Raw genomic sequence first — 20,432 nt, 5'->3', positions numbered from 1 at the left:
AATCCTTTCAAAAATTTTTCGCGCTCATCAGTGGCGCTACTCATATACATATACTTCGGTTTTCACTAACACACACTGTCTCAACTGCGGATGATTCAAATTGAAAACGCGTCAAAGTAAAATGAAATCGATATCGCCGTTCATAAATATCGAAACCGATATTTCGACTTCAAATGGTCACACCGATCTTGTGAGCAATACAAATTCAAATTCAAGCGTTAGATTTTAAATCTTTACAATTATATTCACGCTGCCAGTTGCCCCTGCAATTGGACTTTGAGAAAATCGGCAGATTTGGCGGGAAAAAAGCCTGATTTGGCGGAAAAAATCTAGATTTGATAGAAAAATTTGAGACTTGGCGTGCAAAGCAAATTAGTGAGTTTGGTTGAGATAAATTAAAAAACAAAAATGTTGTTCATAATATTTGAGCTTGCATTTGTTTCTGTTTCTTTTGCTGTTGTTGTTTTTGTTGCTAGCTGCCTTGCTGCTGTTGTTGTTGCCCATATCAATATGCCTGTTGCTGTGGCTGCTGATTGGGCTGCAGCCCACCCACCGATCTCTCGCCGCCATCGCCGATCGAGCGAAAATCAAGTCTTAGTATGAGATATCATAACCAAACTTATAGAATATACATAAGACTTGGCTTTATATAGCCTGTCCAAAGTTGGTTCAAATCGGACCACTATATCATATAGCTGTCATAGGACCGATCGGGCGAAAATCAAGTCTTAGTATGAAAATCTTTTATGTTTTATAAGACATCGTAACCAATCTGATAGAATATGCATCTAAGTTAACTAAATATTTTTTAATTTTTTCCATTATTAGTTTTTGCCATAGTAAGTACGGGGTCTCCTACAGTCGAGAATGCTCGACTGTAGCACCGGCCGACTAGTTTTTAGATATTTTCACCAAACTCATAGAATATGCATCTGGGCTCTTATTTTACATCCTGACCATATTTTGTTCAATCAACTTTTACTACAGAGTACCTGTACACAGGGTATTCTACTGTCGAGTCTGCCCAACTGTAGCCGTTCACTGCATAAGCTTTATATTTTCGCGAGCCTTTGCTCGCACCAGCTCTCGTGTTGCTCTGTTATTCCTGTTGGCCTGACATTGATCAACACTGTCACTTCCATTTCCCACAAATATATGAGATTAAACACACATATGTTATTTTTATTATGTATGTACAGTATAATATTTGTTAATTACATGCAAAATGGTTTTTAATACAGAGTACAATAAGTAAGTTGCTTTTGTATAAATAAGTGTTATTATTTCTGTTCTATTTTTTCTTAAGCAGCTTTCTGACCACCAATTCAAAAATTTGTGGGTTTCTTCATAAGTAACCTAGAGTAGAGTATGTCTTTACAAAAGTTCCATCACTAGTGCTTACGTTCCTGTGCAGATAGAAAGACATATATATTTTAGAATTTTTTACCGAAACAATTTTTACAATTTACTCACTCATCTTCCCAAGGGCATACAGCGTTGTGTTTGTCGTCATCCGTTGCCGTTTCAACTGATGTGCTGGCCTTCTCATTACCCTTATCCTTTTCTTCCAGGGAGGTGAACTTCCTGGCTTCCAAATTACGCTTTTTGCGCCGACGACGTATATCATCGCTGCTTAAGGCTGGCATTGGCATTTTGACAATCGTCAGCTCATCATGGTCATCATCAACTGTGTCGATATCTAGTACAGCAAGCGGTGCCATTGAAGGCGCTGGTATCGATATAGGCGGTATATTGCCCCTTAGTTGGGCTGTGTTTCCGATCTCATAATCGTAAACAGCATCTGTTCTGTCATCTCCAAAGTTTATTCCTTCCTGGTATTCATCGGTGGTGGGCGACAACTCAGCCTCAGCACATTCCACCTCCAGATCCAATGTATCATCGACTTTGACCAGATTTTCAGGATTTTTATCGTTTCTAGATTCCTTGATGCGGCCCGGATAATCATTATTTTTATTATGTACATCTTGCTCCAGTACTTTATATGCAAGGTTAACTTGCATTTCATTACTGTTGTTAATAAACGGCTTAATCAGCTCGATTTGCACTTCTTTTACCACAGCCTGGGAGTCGACGTCTGAACGCCGGTCTTTTGTGGCTGTTCCCGCATTTGTGTTAACTCGGAGGTTTAAGGTTGGACTCTTATCGCATAATTGTACTAAAGGTGCATATTTTGATGAGGGCTGACCCTGTGAATTCACTGAATTAGGTGAGCACATTGGTGATGAAGTGTTCTTGTTAATTGGCGGCTGCGTTGGTACTGACACTGGTGTAGTTACAACTGGCAATTCAGAGACAGACAAGTCAATTCTTCGTTCTGATATCGACAACTTGTTGATATTGTCCATATGATCCACACTATCATCATTGCTAGATTGCAAATCTTTGGTTGTAATACTTGAAAGGCAGGCAGAGCGAATTTCTAATAGTGGAAAGCTGTCACTAGCGAGGGGTGAGATTGTAGTCGTTACGCAACTGTCGCATTTGAGCTCATGCTTCCAGGCGCTGCTGAAATAAAAACAAATAATCAAGTAAACAACAGGAAAGAACATACACTTCGTCCCAAAATAGCTTATCAAGAATGAGATTGTTTCAGCCTCAAAAATATTATTTCTACATTCTACACTGATTTCAGACACAAATTGCATCGGAATTGGTACATTCATATAAATAACACTGGTCAACAAATTTGAATTTTATGGCTATTACACGAACGAAACCCAATTTTTTGGACAGATTTTGGGCCTCAAATGAAGAAAAACATTTTTTTTTCCTATGGAAGAGTTTTTTTTTAAATTTTTTTAAAAATCTGGCTTTTTTCAGAGGTGCGCCCACTTTTATCATCATCACTTGTGAATGCCAAAACCGATTTTTGAAAACTATACTTTAGTTAAAGGCTAATGAGTATATCTATATTTCAGTCATAGATAAACTCAGAAAAATATGCCATCCTAAAATTAGGTACGACCGTACTTGAAATTATACCGTTTCGTCCTTAAAATTTTAAGATTGCTGTGTAATAAAAATCTTAAATTAAGTATGAATCGATCTTAAATTTAGAATTCTGTCTTCACATTCCTATGTCAGCTATCCGAAATAGTAGTCTGATTTTATCCAAACTTAGTCAGAATATATAAGACAATGGTAAATATATAATCTGTGAGTCTCGTAAAGATACCTTGAGAAACAACTGAGTTATTTGTACTAAACTAGCCTAAGATTTTTTTTTGTACTTAAAAAAGTTTTTTTCAAGATCGAAAGGAATTTAAAAATAAGATCGTTTCGTACTAAAAACAAGTACGTTTTGAGATATTTCTTTTTCATTGTCGCACCTAAAAATTCTCCACTGGTTCTGGCGACGCATATATGACGTTAAGCTTGGATCGCTGGTAAAATCAGCACCTATTCCGAAAGGTCGCTAACCATGAAAATACAGCAATTTTAAATGGTATTTAATTTTGGTAATTTGCCTAATTTTAGTACACATACTTGAGTATGTTTTAAGATTAAAATTAATGAATTATGACAATGTTTTGTACTAAAAACAAGAACATTTTGGGTTGAGCTCAAGATTTTTGTGTACTTAAAGTAGTATGCTTTCAATTTTTTCAGACTGGAAATCTTGATTTTTTTTCTGAATAGAGTCTTAGATTTAAACCAGTAGTTTAAGAGCTATCTATTTTTGAATTAGAAAAATCATGATTTTTTGCTTAGCTTTTTATGATTCATAAAAATCTATGGCGAGACGGCTAATTTAAGAAACAAGTTTCACACAAAGATTGATTTTCGACTGATCAGTCCCATGGCAGCTATATTTTAGAGTGGTCCGATTCAAACCAAAATTGGACAAGTTGTATAGGACGATACAAGACTCAGATTTTTTGTAAGTTTGGTACAGATAACTTAAAAAATAAAACAGTTTTTCATGCTAAAGGGTGTTTTTTTTAGAGGTATAAAGCTTCGAATTGAAATAAAACACAAGAAAATCGTTTTAAAGTCCATCAATTTGGCTTTATTGGAAGGATAATTTTATGCCATTAATGTTTTAATGTGATTTTTGGCATGTGGCCGCCGCGGCTGGCTCGAATATAGCCAAGTCTAGGGGTCCAATTTTCAAGCAGTTTTTTGAGCATTTGGGGCCGTATGTCGGCAATAACTCTACGAATATTGGCTTCCCAGTCCCCTTACGTTTGTGGTTTGTTGGCGTAGACGAGCGACTTCCAATGGTGTCAAATCACATGATCTTGGTGCCCAATTGACAGGTCCATTCCGCGAAATTATGCGTTCATCGAATGTATTCTTCCAATAAATCGATTGTGACGTGCGCTGTGTGCCATGTAGCGCCGTCTTTTTGAAACAATATCTCATTCACATTCATGAAATCCAATTCGGGAACAAAATAGTCGGTTATCATGGCTCTATTTCGGTTTCCATTAACGGTAACTGACTCTCCAGCATCATTTCGGAAGAAGTATGGCCCAATAGCTCCACTAGCCCATAGAGCACACCAAACAGACAGTTTTTGTAGATGGTCAAAGGTCTCAGTTGGATTATCTTCACTCCAAATGCGGCAATTTTGCTTGTTGACGTAGCCATTCAACCAAAAATGAGCCTCATCACTGAACAAAATTTTGCGATGAAAATCAGCATCGAGATCAATTTCATTATCGGCCAATACACCAAAATCACCAAGCAATTGTTCATTTAAAATTGCTTATAAATTGATATATTTTATAATAGAAACGAGTTTTCTTCGAATTTTAAAGTTAAAAAAGCAAAAAAAAAAAACAAAGCTAAGCAGAAAATCATAATTTTCTTAATTCAAAATTGATAGCTCTAGTACTACTGGTTTAAATCTAAGACTGTGTATGATTAATATATATACATATATATATACATTTATATGTATATATATATTTATATGTATATATATATTTATTAGCTTTTAGAAAAAGTCAAGCTTTTGAAAATCAGTTTTGGCATTTACAAGTAATGATGACAAAAATGGGCGCACCTCTAAAAAAAAGGTAAAAAAAATCGAAAAACAAAACTCTGCCATAGAAAAAAAAAATGTTGCTCGTCATTTGTGATCCCAAATCTATCCAAAATGGGGGTTTTTTTCGTTTAATTTTTGCATGGTCGAGTTAAAAAATATGCATCAAACAAGTAGATAAGTTTTAAGAGCGGCACGAGGACAAATCGTGAACAATCACTTGAACGTCATTAATAAAAAAGCAGCTAAGCTAGCTGCCGTAACAAGGTGAATTTTCTAAGGGTGACGTCTCCACCACAGCAGGTCTCTTGCGAGGCCCGATATTATAAAGTTTATTGTTTTCTCATTTTTTTCTTCTTTAGGAAATATTAATTTATGAATTGAAATTCAATTTGTTTTAACGATTAAGTTTTATTAATATTCAAGAATGTTTTCATTTCTGTCAGCTGAAACAATAACAAACAAAAAGTGCAGAACGTAAAGCGTTCCAATCTCTTTCTACCGCTTGTGTAAAGACACAAAGCGGAGAGCGAGTTAAAATATGGGACTACCCGACATCGGACGACGCCACCTTTATAATAAAATTCAGCTTGCATCGTAGGAGACCAGATGAGTGAATCACTTCAACACTAAAGCACGATTAATCGTATGATACACATTAATCAAATATTTTGTGTTAACTCATGTGTATTTATTTTATTTCTCAGATGGCAGCCAAACTTGAGCAGTTAATTTAAATCGAATATCGTTAATTTTTCTAACTCCATCTATTTTTCGCGATCAAGGTTTAAGTTGGGTATGAAGTGAGAGAGTTGTTTGTGTTTTGGTCAAAGTGAAATGGCGGGTGGCCCAATTTCGCTCTTATTAGCTTTCTTGTTTTTTAAGACACCCACTAACAGCCTCTTTTTTTCTGGCCGTTAATAGAGAAGGGTGCTTCTCGGGGAAAAAAAATAGTCATAAATTTAGTGCCAATCGCGATTATTTATTTATTAATTTAACTCGTTTCGCTCGCGGTGAGGTTTGGTTACAGTCGAGCACGCTCGACAGTAGGATGCTCTGAGCCCAGGTACTCTTTTATAAAAGTTGATTTTCTATGACAGCTACATGATATATGGAACCGAGCTGAACCAAATCTGGTCAGAATGTACAAAACCAACATTAATGCATATTCTATGAACTTTTTCATACTAAAACTTAAATTTCTACCGATCGGTCCTATGACAGCTAAATGATAAAGTGGACCGATTTAAACAAAATTCGGTCAGGATGTACAAAACTAAGTTAAAGGCTCAGGGTAAAATTTAATTCGAATTGATAAGTCGCAAATCGTTATCGGAGTCGATGTAGACTCTACATGTCAAGAGTAGCCACAAACTACAATTTTAGTCTCTACAATTTTAGTCTGTCTGAATTCTAGCAGCACAAATTTTCCTCTCTCACTCTCTCTCTCTCTCTCGAAACAAATTAGAGTCTGACAGAGGCTGCTGCATTGCGTGCGCAATTTAAAATAAAATGCAAAGTCTAGTCTTATGCGATTTTACAAGCGGAAAATGATAAGTATCTTCTTACAATGATAATAAGCGGAAACTTAATGAATATATGTGTAAGGATCGAAAATATTAGTGGAATTCTTGAAACAGATTCTGATTTGATTTCGATTTGGTTTAAGCAAATCTGAACCAGTTTCAGGAACGATCCTATTTGCACACTGATTTGATTTTGATTTCGAGAATTTAAAAAAGGTGCGGAAAACACAAATTGACAAGTGAAAGTGTGAGATCTGTTTTTCTAAGACTTTTTATTAACAGTTTGGTTGCAGAATATTATAATTAGAATAATACTATTTGTTTCTAATGCTTAAGCTGCAGTCTTACACATTAACAGCTCCATTAGTATCTGCGTCTTTTTAAGCAAATTTCGGGAATAGGCTTCAATTCTCACAGCCCTTTCTTAGCTGTCATATCCATCGGGGACATTTTTAGTAATTATTCAGCATTAAATATATAGTTATTAAATTATTCATTCTTAAAATGTAAAAATCTTTCAACATTCTTCAAATTAAAATCCCCACAAAATGTAAGCAAACACCAAATACCAAAACACCAAATCAAATATTGTTATCGAAATGCATGGTCTTACACATTATCGAAATGAAATCAAAACGAAATCAGCCTCAGACGTGTTTTCGTGAAGTCAAATAGGGCTACCACACTTTCCGTATAATTTTTTTAATTTGCCCGGCAGCCCTACACATTTGGTATGGAGCAGCTGTGAAAAGCTGATCACCAAAATCAGTGCTTGATAACGATGCAAAAGTAGTGCTGCAAAATGATCGCTTGTCCTCTCATGCAATTTCATGCATAGCAATCAGCTTCTGTCCGACTTTATTGAAAAATGTGACGTCATATCGAATTTTGGAATGCAAAAATACATAATTATATATATTTATATTTTAATCTAATTGTATATTTTTATGTACATCACTGCGGACGGCAGTTCGCGTTAGTGACGAAAGCAGCACGAAGAGTGCGAGAGGCGACTAACAATATATACAGCTAAGTTGGAAAATTTGCTACGACTGTCCGATCAGATCAAGTTATAAATTGATCGAAAGGTTCAGTCCTAACTTACAAAATGGCATACTAAAACTTTTTCTAATTCACCTGGGTCATGAGATACGGGGGTGTAAGTGGGAGGGGAAAAATTTGTATGATCGCAGCTTGTGGAGCCTTTGGGGCTTTTTGGTAAAATTATTTATTTTTTATTTATACTGGTTCAAAAGATAAATAAATTTGAAATTTTTAGTGGACTTCTGAAAATGAAATGAAAAGTTAGTTTCTTTGTTTGTCTGTTTGTATCAAAGCGCTAAAAGAGCTTAGATGAAATGATAGGGATTTATTCCTCTTTGAATATCTAGAATTGTTTGTTCTACGACTTTTTCAATTTACCGCTAGTTTAGCGGGGAAACGCTAAAACCCGCTACAGATATGTTCTATATATCATTGGAAAGGTGTGTTTGACGGCTTTTAGGCGTACCTTTAAATTTTTTTTCTAAAGTACTCAGGTAACATTTTACAGGTGAAATAAAGTTTTTTAGCTTACGTTTTGGCGATTTCTGACAAAACGGCTCTAACGATTTTTGTTAAATTTTAATATGTTGTAATACAATTACGCGTTTTTTGGTATATGAAACATAAATTTTGGTTGAGGCGTTTGGAAGATATTACCTGTTAAGTGAATAAATACATTTTTCTATTGGTCGAAAATCACGTTTTAGTACGAAAAACTTTTTGGTTTTATGAGATATCTCAACCAAACTGATACAATATGCATTCAACTTGGTTTTATATATCCTGACCAAAGTTGGATCAAATCGGACCACTATATCATATAGCTGTCATAGAACCGATCGGGTCAAAATTAGGTTTTAGTATGAACAACTTATTTGTTTAGTGAGATATTTTAACCAAATTGATAGCATTTGCATTTAGGTTAGTTTTAAAAATCCTGACCGAAGTTTATATCGGACCACTATATCATATAGCTGTCATAGGACCAATCGGGCAAAGATCCAGATCTACTGTGAAAAACTTTTTTGTTTTATGACAAATCTTAACCAAACTAATACAATATGCATTTAACTTGGTTTTATATATCCTGACCAAAGTTGGTTCAACTCGGACCATTATATCATATAGCTGTCATAGGACCGATCGGTCCTATATTAAGTCTTAGTATGAAAAACTTTTTTGTTTAAGGTCTAGTTTTTTGAAGCCGTACTGGCGAGCTCCTGTACGTTGGAGCTGCCGGCTGTAAGAGAAACAGGGAAGGATTCACAACGCCTTTTGGGCTTAAACCCTTCCGACCAGATCCAGCCCGCACCGAAGACACGATGACTTGGGCCTATTCAGTTGTCTGAGCGATAGAACCACCTGCAGAAGGTGTAGGAGAATTGAATAGGCTAGCAATACCCGGAGAGGGCGATAATGAAAACGTATCGTCTTGATGGTGACGAGATGCCAATGGAGTCCCGGGAGACTGAGTAACTGATATGTTAGGGGGAACTGCTAAAAATTGAGAATCAGGTGGTGAATTAAATTTATATTGGCTAGGCAACTCGAGACTAGAGTCAAAATCACTCGAAAGAAGCTTAGCCATTTTATTAAGTTTTGAGAATTGGTTTCTCACTGAATTATAGATTCTTGAGAAATCAATTTGTTAGTGCTAATCAATAGCTGTATGTTTCGCCTTTTGTCATATGTTTTTTTTTCACTTTGAATGCGTACGAATGTCGCATTCGACATGAGAGAAATGCCCATATGTATATATTTTCATTTGATATGGTCATATTAATTCAAATGCTACAGTAATTTAAATGCTCACCTTCTTTGCATTGCCGACCGTTTTCATGAACGCTGTACAGAGCACGCTTTGGCTTAATATATAGTACAAACCATATGTACGTATGCATGTACAAATTTTATACCCGTTACTTAAAAAATAAATAAAAGGGTATATTGCGTTTTAAATTAAAAATTTATATGTTGTAATACGTACAATTACGCGTTTTTTGGTATATGAAACATAAATTTTGGTTGAGGCGTTTGGAAGATATTACCTGTTAAGTGAATAAATACATTTTTCTATTGGTCGAAAATCACGTTTTAGTACGAAAAACTTTTTGGTTTTATGAGATATCTCAACCAAACTGATACAATATGCATTTAACTTGGTTTTATATATCCCGACCAAAGTTGGATCAAATCGGATCACTATATCATATAGCTGTCATAGAACCGATCGGGTCAAAACTAGGTTTTAGTATGAACAACTTTTTTGTTTAGTGAGATATATTAACCAAATTGATAGCATTTGCATTTAGGTTAGTTTTAAAAATCCTGACCGAAGTTTATATCGGACCACTATATCATATAGCTGTCATAGGACCAATCGGGCAAAGATCCAGATCTACTATGAAAAACTTTTTTGTTTTATGACAAATCTTAACCAAACTAATACAATATGCATTTAACTTGGTTTTATATATCCTGACCAAAGTTGGTTCAACTCGGACCACTATATCATATAGCTGTCATAGGACCGATCGGTCCAATATTAAGTCGTAGTATGAAAAACTTTTTTGTTTAATGAAATATTTTAACCAATTTAAAAGAATATACATTTAAGTTAGACTTATATATCCTGACCAAAGTTGGTTCTAATCGAACCACTATATCATATAGCTGTCATAGGACCAATCGGGCGAAATCCAAGCCGTAGTATGAAAAACTTTTTTTTTCATAGTAAGTACGAAGTCTCCGGCAGTAGAGTATGCTCGGCTGTAGCAACGCGAGCGAAGCGAGCACGGGGCGGAGCCCCCTAGTTCTTTTTTATAATTAAAGAAAAAAATGTTCTTAAATATGAAATACGTTTAACAACTAAATTTATGTATTTTACTATTTGCCTGCATTAATGATAAAGTTACAATGTCAAAAGCAAAAGCAATTGCAAAAATTTCTGATGTCCCACAAAAAAAACCTCTACACGAGGTAAAAGTCTAGTGACGAAAGCAGTTTTTAGCCCAAAAAAATTGCTGATATCCAGTTTTGCGACGAACAAAATTCAGTTTAACCTAAAAATTGTAAATAAAAATATAAATTAATAAAAAAAAAAGCGAAAATTGGCATTCGGCACTGCGCAAAAAGTAATTTTTATGTACAAAGAAGCTTACCCTTTTTGTTCACAGTGCACAATGCCAATTTTCGCTTTTTTTTTATTAATTTATATTTTTATTTAAAATTTTTAGGTTAAACTGAATTTTGTTCGTCGCAAAATTGAATATCAGAAATTTTTTGGGCTAAAAACTGCTTTCGTCACTAGACTTTTACCTCGTGTAGAGGTTTTTTTTGTGGGATTATGTTTATACTCGATAATTAACTTTAAGCAATGTAATCGATAATTCCATCTATGAATGGCAAATGTAATACAATATTTTTGTTTGAATACCAATGGGTGCGTTCACGAAAACACATCCACAGCCGAAAATCGATTAAATTTGTTCGATTGTTCTGCTAAATGGCAGTGATGTACAATCATGTTGGCAAAATTTTGTGATTGTGGTTAGTGAAAATTCATCACCAAGATAGTACCACTTTATTGATCTCTGTGGAGGATATACAGCCTATTCTTAGGGAAAATAGTTTGGAAAGTGGTTTGTTTTGTGTTCCTCTATTTTAAGATCTTTATTCATATAGAACAATTCATACAATAGTGAAATAACTTGAGATGACAAAAGTAAGATAGTGATGAATGTAGTCAATTATCGATTGTAACTATAGTTATGTTCAAAAAGTTAGCTGCGCTGTGAAACAGTGGAAATGGCACAGTTTTATACATAACATTTCTTCCCCTTTATCTATGGTGAATAGGTCAGGTTCTCTTGTTGATCTTCTCAGGGTTCCGGCCTCGGGTGCTATTGGCTGGCGACGAGGAGCTGGAGGTGGCCGTTGGCTCTGGCTGTTGACTCTAGGTGGTGTACCCTTTTCGTCATTTGTCTTCTGATCTTTCTCCTCTCGCTTACGAATTTGGTTGATGTGTCGTTTTTGAACTTTGTTTCCAGCCTGTATCTCGTAATGAATGTCGCCTAGGCGACGACTCACCCAACCACGCAGCCGTTTGTCCTCCCGTGGGTTGTTTGATAAGAACCAAACCTTCTGACCTGGTTGAAATGCTCGGAATTTACGTTCATGGAATTGTCGTTCGTTGATTTTTGTGTCTAAGGTATCTGGAATGATCAAATCTAAGCGTGTACGAATTAGTCGACCCAAAAATAATTGAGAAGGGGCTTGTCCTGTAGTCGAATGAGGAGCCCTTCGATGTTGCCGCAAGAACTCGTTAAGGCTTGCATTAATTGTAGAAGGGGTGGTCTGCATTGCTTTAAGTGCATTTTTTACAGTCTGCACTGATCTCTCCGCCTGTAAGTTCGTCGCTGGATGATAAGGTGCCGTAAGCTTATGGATTTTGACACCAACTCGACTAAGGAAGTCCATGAATTCTTGCGAAGTGAAATTTGTACCATTTTCCGATACAATGGTAGAAGGCGCGCCATATGCTGCAAATAAGCTGTCCAGAATTGCAATAGTAGCCGATGCTGTCATTGTATTAGTCGTCTTAACTTCCGACCATTTGCTATAAGCATCTGAGATCACCAACAGCATTGTGCCCGCGACCGGACCTGCGTAGTCAATGTGGACTCTCTCCCATGGACCTTTAGGATAAGCCCAATGATGGGCATACTGTGGTGGATTGTGCGCATTCTTATTACAGTTTTCGCATAAATTAGCCATCTTTTCAATATCTGTATCTAATCCTGGCCAGTAGATGAATGATCGTGCGAGGCCTTTCATTTTGACGATACCTATATGTGCTAGGTGTAGATCCTTGAGTACTGTATGTTGAAGAGACGGAGGTATAACCACACGGTGTTCAAATAACAGGCATCCCGACATAAGCTTATAATTGACTTCTGGTGATTTAAATCCACATCTTTTTAAATCTTTCCCGGCTTCAAGAAGTCTCACGATTTTCTCAGTTGATCATCGCTTCTTGTTTCCTTAGCAATTTTAGGTGCTTGTAGTGGTAGCTGCTGAATTTGCTTAACAATGAATGAGTCGAACTCGTCGTGGAGCCATTCGTTGTTTTCCTGGCCTTTTGCCTTCACATTATTGATGGTTTGTGAAATGGAGGCTCGAGAACAATAGTCTGCATTAGCGTTTTCTTTACTTGGCTTGAAGGTTACATCAAAATCAAAATTGGCTAAAAAATCTGAATAATTGTGGGTACTTTTGCGCTGTGCTAGTTAATGTTCGACTTGCATATGCGATGGGACGCTCTTGTCCATTCTCCAAGCGGTGTGACAACACTGCTCCCAATCCAGTTTTACTCGCATCTGTAGCCAATAGTAATGAAAATTTGGGATCGTACGCCATTAAAACTTCAGACGACGTCAACGCTGTCTTTATATCAGCGTATGCTTTATCAGCTTCCGGTGTCCATTCGAATTTATCCTTCAAAAGCATCTCCCTCAACGGCTTGCTTCGCGCTGATAATTTGGATATAAATGAATTGTAGTAGCATGCTTTACCCAAAAACAGTTGCATCTCTTCAACCGATGATGGCTTTGGTGCTTGTAGAATCGCTTTGATGTGTGTGTCCGATTTGTGAATTCCCTTGGAACCGATTTTATGGCCCAGAAATTCTATTGATGAAGCAGCAAATATACATTTGGAACGATTAAGGCGTAGTCCATGACCCTTTAAATTCTTCAGTGTATTTTCCAGTGCCTCTAAAAGTTTGTCGAAGTTTTCAGCATAGATCAGGATGTCATCGAAGAAGCTGCAAACGTTAGGTAGATCCTTAAGGATATTTTCCATGTGCCTTTGCCATATTGCTGGTATGTTAGACGCGCCGTATACCGCACGCGTTGGCCGTATGAGTCCATGAGTAGAAGTATTTAATGTTAACGCCTTTGCGAATTCACTATCGATCGTAAGGTGAGAGTATGCATCGGTTATGCCTAGATGGCAAAACAATTTAGCGTTATTCATTTTGTTAAGTAGATCATCTATGATCAACCTCGGATTTAATGTTGGCTTGTAGTTGCGTGTCATTCGGATTTTTCCATTTTTCTTGGTTACAATGTGTGTAGATGATGCCCACTCTGAGTATTCGATTCTTTCGAATAGTCCCGCCGCTATTTTTAAATCTATTCCTGCTGCGCATGTCTCTCTTAGCGCTAATGGAATTTGTCTGGCCTTACAAAAGATTGGTGTAGCCCCTGGCTTTAGATGAAGTGAAGCTGGAGTTCCTGCGAGTTTTCTTGGTTGCTCGCTAAATATGTTATCGTACTTTGTGAGGATGCTTTGTATACGTTGTTGCTCGTTGGATTGAAGCTTGGGTATAGAAACTTTAACTGCTTTGATTTGCTCGTTTGTTGCAAATAAGGTCTCCCAATTAATTTCAGTAGCGAAGTGAGTGATCCATTCTCTCCCCACTAGCGAATCGTAGTGGCCTTCCATAACATATACATTGAGCTTTTGTGTGACTTTACCGATCTTAACGTGTACCGGTGCTCTGCCCACACATGGAATTCCATGGCCAGTATAACTAGTAAACTGCCTGCTTGTTCTTTGAAGCCCGCCTGTGTGCTTTATTTGATCGAATGTAGCTTTGCTTATGATTCCGCATGGAGCGCCAGTATCCACATTCATTTTAATGTTACATCCATTTATTGTGGTGTTGACCATTTTTGAGCCCTTATTATTAATTAAATTAGTTTCGTAGTCTTGTCTGACTGATTCTTGATCGCTATTATCAGAATCATTGGTGATTTGCTGCGTTTTGGACTTGCAGACTTTTGAAATGTGACCTATTTTACCGCACACGAAACACGTGGCTTCTTTAAACTTACATTGGTCTCTCATGTGCTTCCCTCCGCAACCATGACAGGAACCTGCGAAACCTTCCGGTTTCTTGTGTTCAGTTCCACTTATCTTTGGGTTTGGAAAAGCCGAATTTTTCTTACATTTATTTGGTTCATAACCTAACTTATTAGTGGCTTCCATTTTTATATTTGAATTAGTCGTTTTCATGGTTTTCGAAGTCTTGTGAACCGTCTCTAAGGTATGCGCAATATCAAACGCCTCTTTAAATGAAATTGGGTTTTTTAAAATTATTTCATCACACATTTCTTTAGAATCCATTCCGAAAATGAGCTGCTCAATAAGCATTCTATCTAGGAATTCGCCATACTCGCAATGAAGCGCCGCTTGTTTTAAACGCAAGCCAAAACATGCAACTGACTCGTTCTCACCTTATGTTATTTGTCGAAATTTAGCACTTTCCACGTATTTGTTTCTTTTTCCGTCAAAATGATGGATCAGAATAGTTTTAATTTCCTCGTATGTAATATCCTCAGGCTTCCTTGGATGAAGTAGAAACCTTAAAGATCGAATCGTTAAAAATAAGTTTCCACAGACGACATATCCGTCTCCTTATATTCCTCCATTTTGAAGGCAGGAATTTTTGTAGGTGCCGCATAATTTTGTACGCGTTGTGAACTAAAAGCATTCGCTGCATCAGTCGTAGCTTGTGAAACAGCATGTCGTAGAGCCTCTGCAAGGGCTGAAGTAAGAAGTTGGACATCTTCTGCTCCTAACGGCATGTTGAAACCCCAATTCTGACACCACTTTTGCGTTCCTCTATTTTTAGATCTTTATTCATATAGATCAATTCATACAATGGTGAAATAACTTGAGATGACAAAAGTAAGATAGTGATGATTGTAGTCAATTATCGATTGTAACTATAGTTATGTTCAAATAGTTAGCTGCGCTGTGAAACAGTGGAAATGGCACAGTTTTATACATGACAGCTTGGATAATGCTTTAAGTTTTTTCAGATGAAGTATTAATTGGTGCCATCCCCTTTTTTTAAATTATTTATATATAGTAATTTTAATATCGTTCGTCACAAAATTTGACATCAGAAGTTTTGGGATATGGAAAGACTTAACTAGACCACTAGGCTTTTACCTCGTAGAGGTTTTTTTTAGGAAGATATCAGATTTTTTGTAATTTCACAAGCATCTGACATTGTTATTTTGATAAAAGGTCATTAATATGCTTACTCCAAATTTATAAATCAAATCACAATTACAGATGAGTCGACCGCATGCAACGATAGAATATCATGTGTTCAGACATTAAGAAGCCGTTCGGCAAGCCGAAGATTTTATGCCCGTGCAGGACGCTACATAAAATTTTCGACTTATTGTTAAAATCAACTCAAAAATGGGAAGATAACTCAAAAAATAAAATAAAAGGGTTTCTTACCAAAACTTGATTTTCGACCGATCGATCCCATGACAGCAATATTATATAGTGGACCGATTTGAACCAACCTTGGCCTGGATGAATAAGACCAATAAAAATGCATATTCTATGAGTGTAGTTAATATATCTTAAAAAACAATAAAGGTCATCACTAAAAATTGATTTTGGACCGATCATTCATATGGCAGCTATGTGATATAGTGAACCGATTTGAGCCAATATTGGTGTAGATGTATAAGTCAACACAGAATACACAATTTGTAAGTTAAGTTGAAATATCTTACATAAAAAGAAAGTTTTTCATACTACAGGTTGATTTCGACCGATCGTTCCCATTACAGCTATATGAGATATTGAACGGAATTTGCACCAAATTCGGTAAGTATATATAACACATTGCCAGTTGCATAACCTGTGAGATTGGCTGATATTTCTCAAGAAACAACAGCATTTTTTATATTTAAGGCTGACTTTAGTGAATCATATTTTAATCGACGCCTAACACTAGGCAACAGCCAAAAAATTACAAGAACCAAACCCTTTATTTTTGATAGATTTGGGGCCCCATATGACGAAAAACATTTTTTTTTACGGTGAGATTTGTTTTTTAGAATTTTTAAAAAATCTGTAATTTTTTCCGTACCATTTTTTAGAGGTGCACCCACATTTGTCATAATTACTCGAGAATGCCAAAACCAATTTTCAAAATCTTTACTTTTTTGAAAGCTACTGAATATATCTATAATTCGTTTATACAATGTTTAATATTTAAACCAGTAGTTGAAGAGACATACATTTTCGAATAATGAAAATGATGATTTTTTGTTTAGCTTCGTTTAGTTTTTTTTTGTTTAAAATTCTAGGAAAAGTAAAAAAAAAAATATTTCATTTTATTTTCTATTTTATTTACATAGCTGCATTAATTACGCGTCGTTAAATAACAATATATGATTCATTACAATCTATGAAGAGACGGCTAAGTAATTAGAATATAAACAATAAAACAAGTTTTACGCAAGGGTTGATTTTCGACTGATTGGTCTCATGGGAGCTACATATATGTTATAGTGGTCCGATTCCAACCAAATTTGGACAATTTGTATAAGGCAATACGAGGCTTATAATCTGTAAGTTTGGTACAGATAACTTAAAAATAAAATGTTTTTCATACTAAAAGTTGCTTGTCGATCGTTCCTATGGCAGCTATATGATATAGTGGTCCGATTTCTACCAAATTTGGTTACTTTGTAATGGGCAATTAAAGATACCCAATTTATGATTTTGATTCAGATATCTCCAAAAACAAAAATTGCTTTCATTCTAAAACTTTATTTTAGACCAACGGTCATTTGGCAGCTGTATGTTATAGTGAACGTATTTAAATCTAAATTGGTGAAGATGTAATGGACAATATAGAATACACACTTCGTGAGTTTGGTTGAAATATCCTTAAAAAAAAAGTTTTCATACTTATGTTGGATTTTCGACTGATCGTTCCTATGGCAGCTATATTGAAAAGTCAACTGATTTGAACCAAATTCGGTAGGGATATATAACACATTACCAGATACACAACTTGCCAGATTGGATGATATCCCACAAAAAAAACCTCTACACGAGGTAAAAGTCTAGTGACGAAAGCAATTTTTAGCCCCAAAATTTCTGATATCCATTTTTGTGACGAACAAAATTGAGTTTAATCTAAAAATTTTAATAAAAAATATAAATTAAAAAAAAAAGCGAAAATTGGCATTGTGCACTGTAAGTAAAAAGGGTGAGCTTCTTTGTACATAAAAATTACTTTTTGCGCAGTGCCGAATGCCAATTTTCGCTTTTTTTTATTAATTTATATTTTTATTTAGAATTTTTAGATTAAACTGAATTTTGATCGTCACAAAATTGGATATCAGAAATTTTGGGGCTAGAAATAGCTTTCGTCACTAGACTTTTACCTCGTGAAAATTTTTTTTTTGTGGGATATCAGAAATTTTTGCAATTGCTTTTGCTTTTGACATTGTAAATTTATCATTAATGCAGGCAAAAAATATTAAAAAAAAAATTTTTACTTTAATTAGTGCCGGAGACCCCGTACTTACTATGAAAAAAAGTTTTTCATACTAAGACTTGAATTTCGCCCGATCGGTCCTATGACAGCTATATGATACTTATAGTGGTTTAATTAGAACCAACTTTGGTCAGGATATATTAGTCTAACTTAAATGCATATTCTATTAGTGTGGTTGAGATATCTCATAAAACCAAAAAGTTTTTCGTACTAAAACGTGATTTTCAACCGATAGAAAAATGTATTTATTCACTTAACAAGTAATATCTTCCAAACCCCTCAACCAAAATTTATGTTTCATATACCAAAAAAACGCGAAATTGTACGTATTACAACATATTAACATAACAGAAATCGTTAGAGCCGTATTGTCAAAAATCGACAAATGTAAGCTAAAAAACTTTATTTCACCTGTAAAATGTTACATGAGTACTTTAGAAAAAAAAATTAAAAGGAACGCCTAAAAACCCTCAAACACACCTTTCCAATGATGTATAGAACATATCTGTATCTTCTATGTCTTGGAAATTATAGAGGGATTTTGCGTTTTCCCGCTAAGCTAGCGGTTTATTCAAAAAGTCGTAGAACGAACACGTAGATTTTCGAAAGGGAATAAATCCCCATCATTACATCTAAGCTTCCATTGCGCTTTGATGAAATCAGACAAACAAACTGGCTTTTCATTTGATTTTGAAAAGTCCACTGAAATTTTCAAATTTATTCATCTTTTGAAACAGTTTTCGGATTTGGGTGATCAATCGGCGCGTATTTTTCTTCCAAAAAACCTCTTCAGGAGGTAAAAGTCGAGTGACGAAAGGCTAGGTGCCCCAAAATTTCTGATATCCAATTTTGTGACGAACATCAAAAAAGGGTATAATGTGTTTGGCAGAATGTATTTAACAGGCAGAAGGAGGCGTGGCAGACCCCCCAAAGTATATATATTCTTGATCAGGATTAACAGCCGAGTCGATTGAGCCATGTCCATCTGTTTGAAAGCGTCGATTTCAGAGACCATAAAAGCTAGAGACTTCAAACTTGGTATGTAGGTTCCTGGATACCATAGGATCAGGTTTGTTTTTTTTTTTGGATCGGACTACTATATCGCGCTAGTGACGAAAGCAGCACGAAGAATGCGAAAGGCGACTGGCAATATATACAGTTAAAATCGACAATTTTCTACGACTGTCCGATCAGATCGGGTTATGTACCGATCGAAAGGTTTAGTCCAAACTAACAAAATGGCGTACTAAAACTTTTTCTAACTCACCTGGATTATGAGACAAGGGGGTGTAAGTGGGAGGGGAAAAATTTAAATGATTGCCACTAATGGGGCCGATGGAGCCTTTAGTTAACTTTTTTTTATTTTTTAAAAATTCTAATCAAAATTAATACCTCGATCACCCGAATCCGACAACTAGTTCAAAAATTAATTAAATTTGAAATTTTTAGTAGACTTCTCAAAATGAGATGAAAAAATTGTTTGTCTGTTTGTTTGTGATAAAGAGTGATGAAGAAGCTTAGATGTAATGATGGGGATTTATTCCTTTTCGAAAATCTAGATATGTTTGATCAACGACTTTTAGAAAAACCGCTAGTTTAGCGGAAAACGATAAAAAAAAAAAAAGAAAATTGGCATTCGGCACTGCGCAAAAAGTAATTTTTATGTGCAAAGAAGCTGACAGTGCACAATGCCAATTTTCGCTTTTTTTTATTAATTTATATTTTTATTTAAATAAGATTAAACTGAATTTTGTTCATCACAATATTGGATATCAGAAATTTTGGGGCTAGAAATTGCTTTCGTCACTAGACTTTTACCTCGTGTAGAGGTTTTTTTTGTGGGATATCAGAAGTTTTTGCAATTGTAACTTTATCATTTATGCAGGCAAATAGTAAAATATATAAATTTAGTTGTTGAACGTATTTCATATTAAAAACAAAAATTTTCTTTAATTATAAAGATAAAGTAGGGGCTCCGCCCCTGCTCGCTTTGCTCGCGTTGCTACAGCCGAACATACTCTACTATAGGAGACCCCGTACCTACTATGAACTAAGATTTGGAATTCGCCCGATCGGTCCTATGACAGCTATATGATATAGTGGTTCGATTAGAACCAACTTTGGTTAAGATACATAAAACTAACTTAAATACATATTCTATCAATTTGGTTTTAATATATTTTATTAAACAAAAAAGTTTTACTAAAAACTAAAACCTTATTTTGACCCGATCGGTCTTATGACAGCTATATGATATAGTGGTCCGATTTGAACCAACCTTGGTCAGTATATATAAAACCAAGTTAAATGCATATTGAATTAGTTTGGTTAAGATTTCTCATAAAACAAAAAAGTTTTTCCCAGTAGAACTTGATTTTCGCCGATTGGTCCTATGACAGCTAAATGATATAGTGGTCCGATAAGAACCAACTTCGGTCAGAATTTTAAAAACCAACTTTAATGC

The 20,432-nt window shown here is 35.5% G+C and overlaps 1 protein-coding gene across 2 annotated transcripts in view; it reads right to left on the bottom strand.

The window, feature by feature from the left end:
* Positions 1 to 1,161: 1,161 nt before the first annotated feature.
* Positions 1,162 to 20,432, bottom strand: part of LOC117782127 — a 151,340-nt gene continuing 132,069 nt past the window's right edge. Inside the window, exons 8-9 of one of the 2 annotated variants that reach the window (XM_034619102.1) lie at positions 1,474 to 2,526; positions 1,162 to 1,406 (exon numbers count right to left, since the gene is read on the bottom strand). In XM_034619102.1, the coding sequence (XP_034474993.1) occupies positions 1,346 to 1,406; positions 1,474 to 2,526 (1,114 nt within the window). In that variant the 3' untranslated portion in view covers positions 1,162 to 1,345. The remainder of the gene's footprint in view (positions 1,407 to 1,473; positions 2,527 to 20,432) is intronic. The other variant, XM_034619110.1, reaches the window with a different exon arrangement.

This window comes from Drosophila innubila, chromosome X (genome assembly GCF_004354385.1).
Source record: "Drosophila innubila isolate TH190305 chromosome X, UK_Dinn_1.0, whole genome shotgun sequence".
Lineage (NCBI taxonomy): Eukaryota > Metazoa > Arthropoda > Insecta > Diptera > Drosophilidae > Drosophila > Drosophila innubila.
This window is presented reverse-complemented; position numbering and strand designations above follow the sequence as displayed.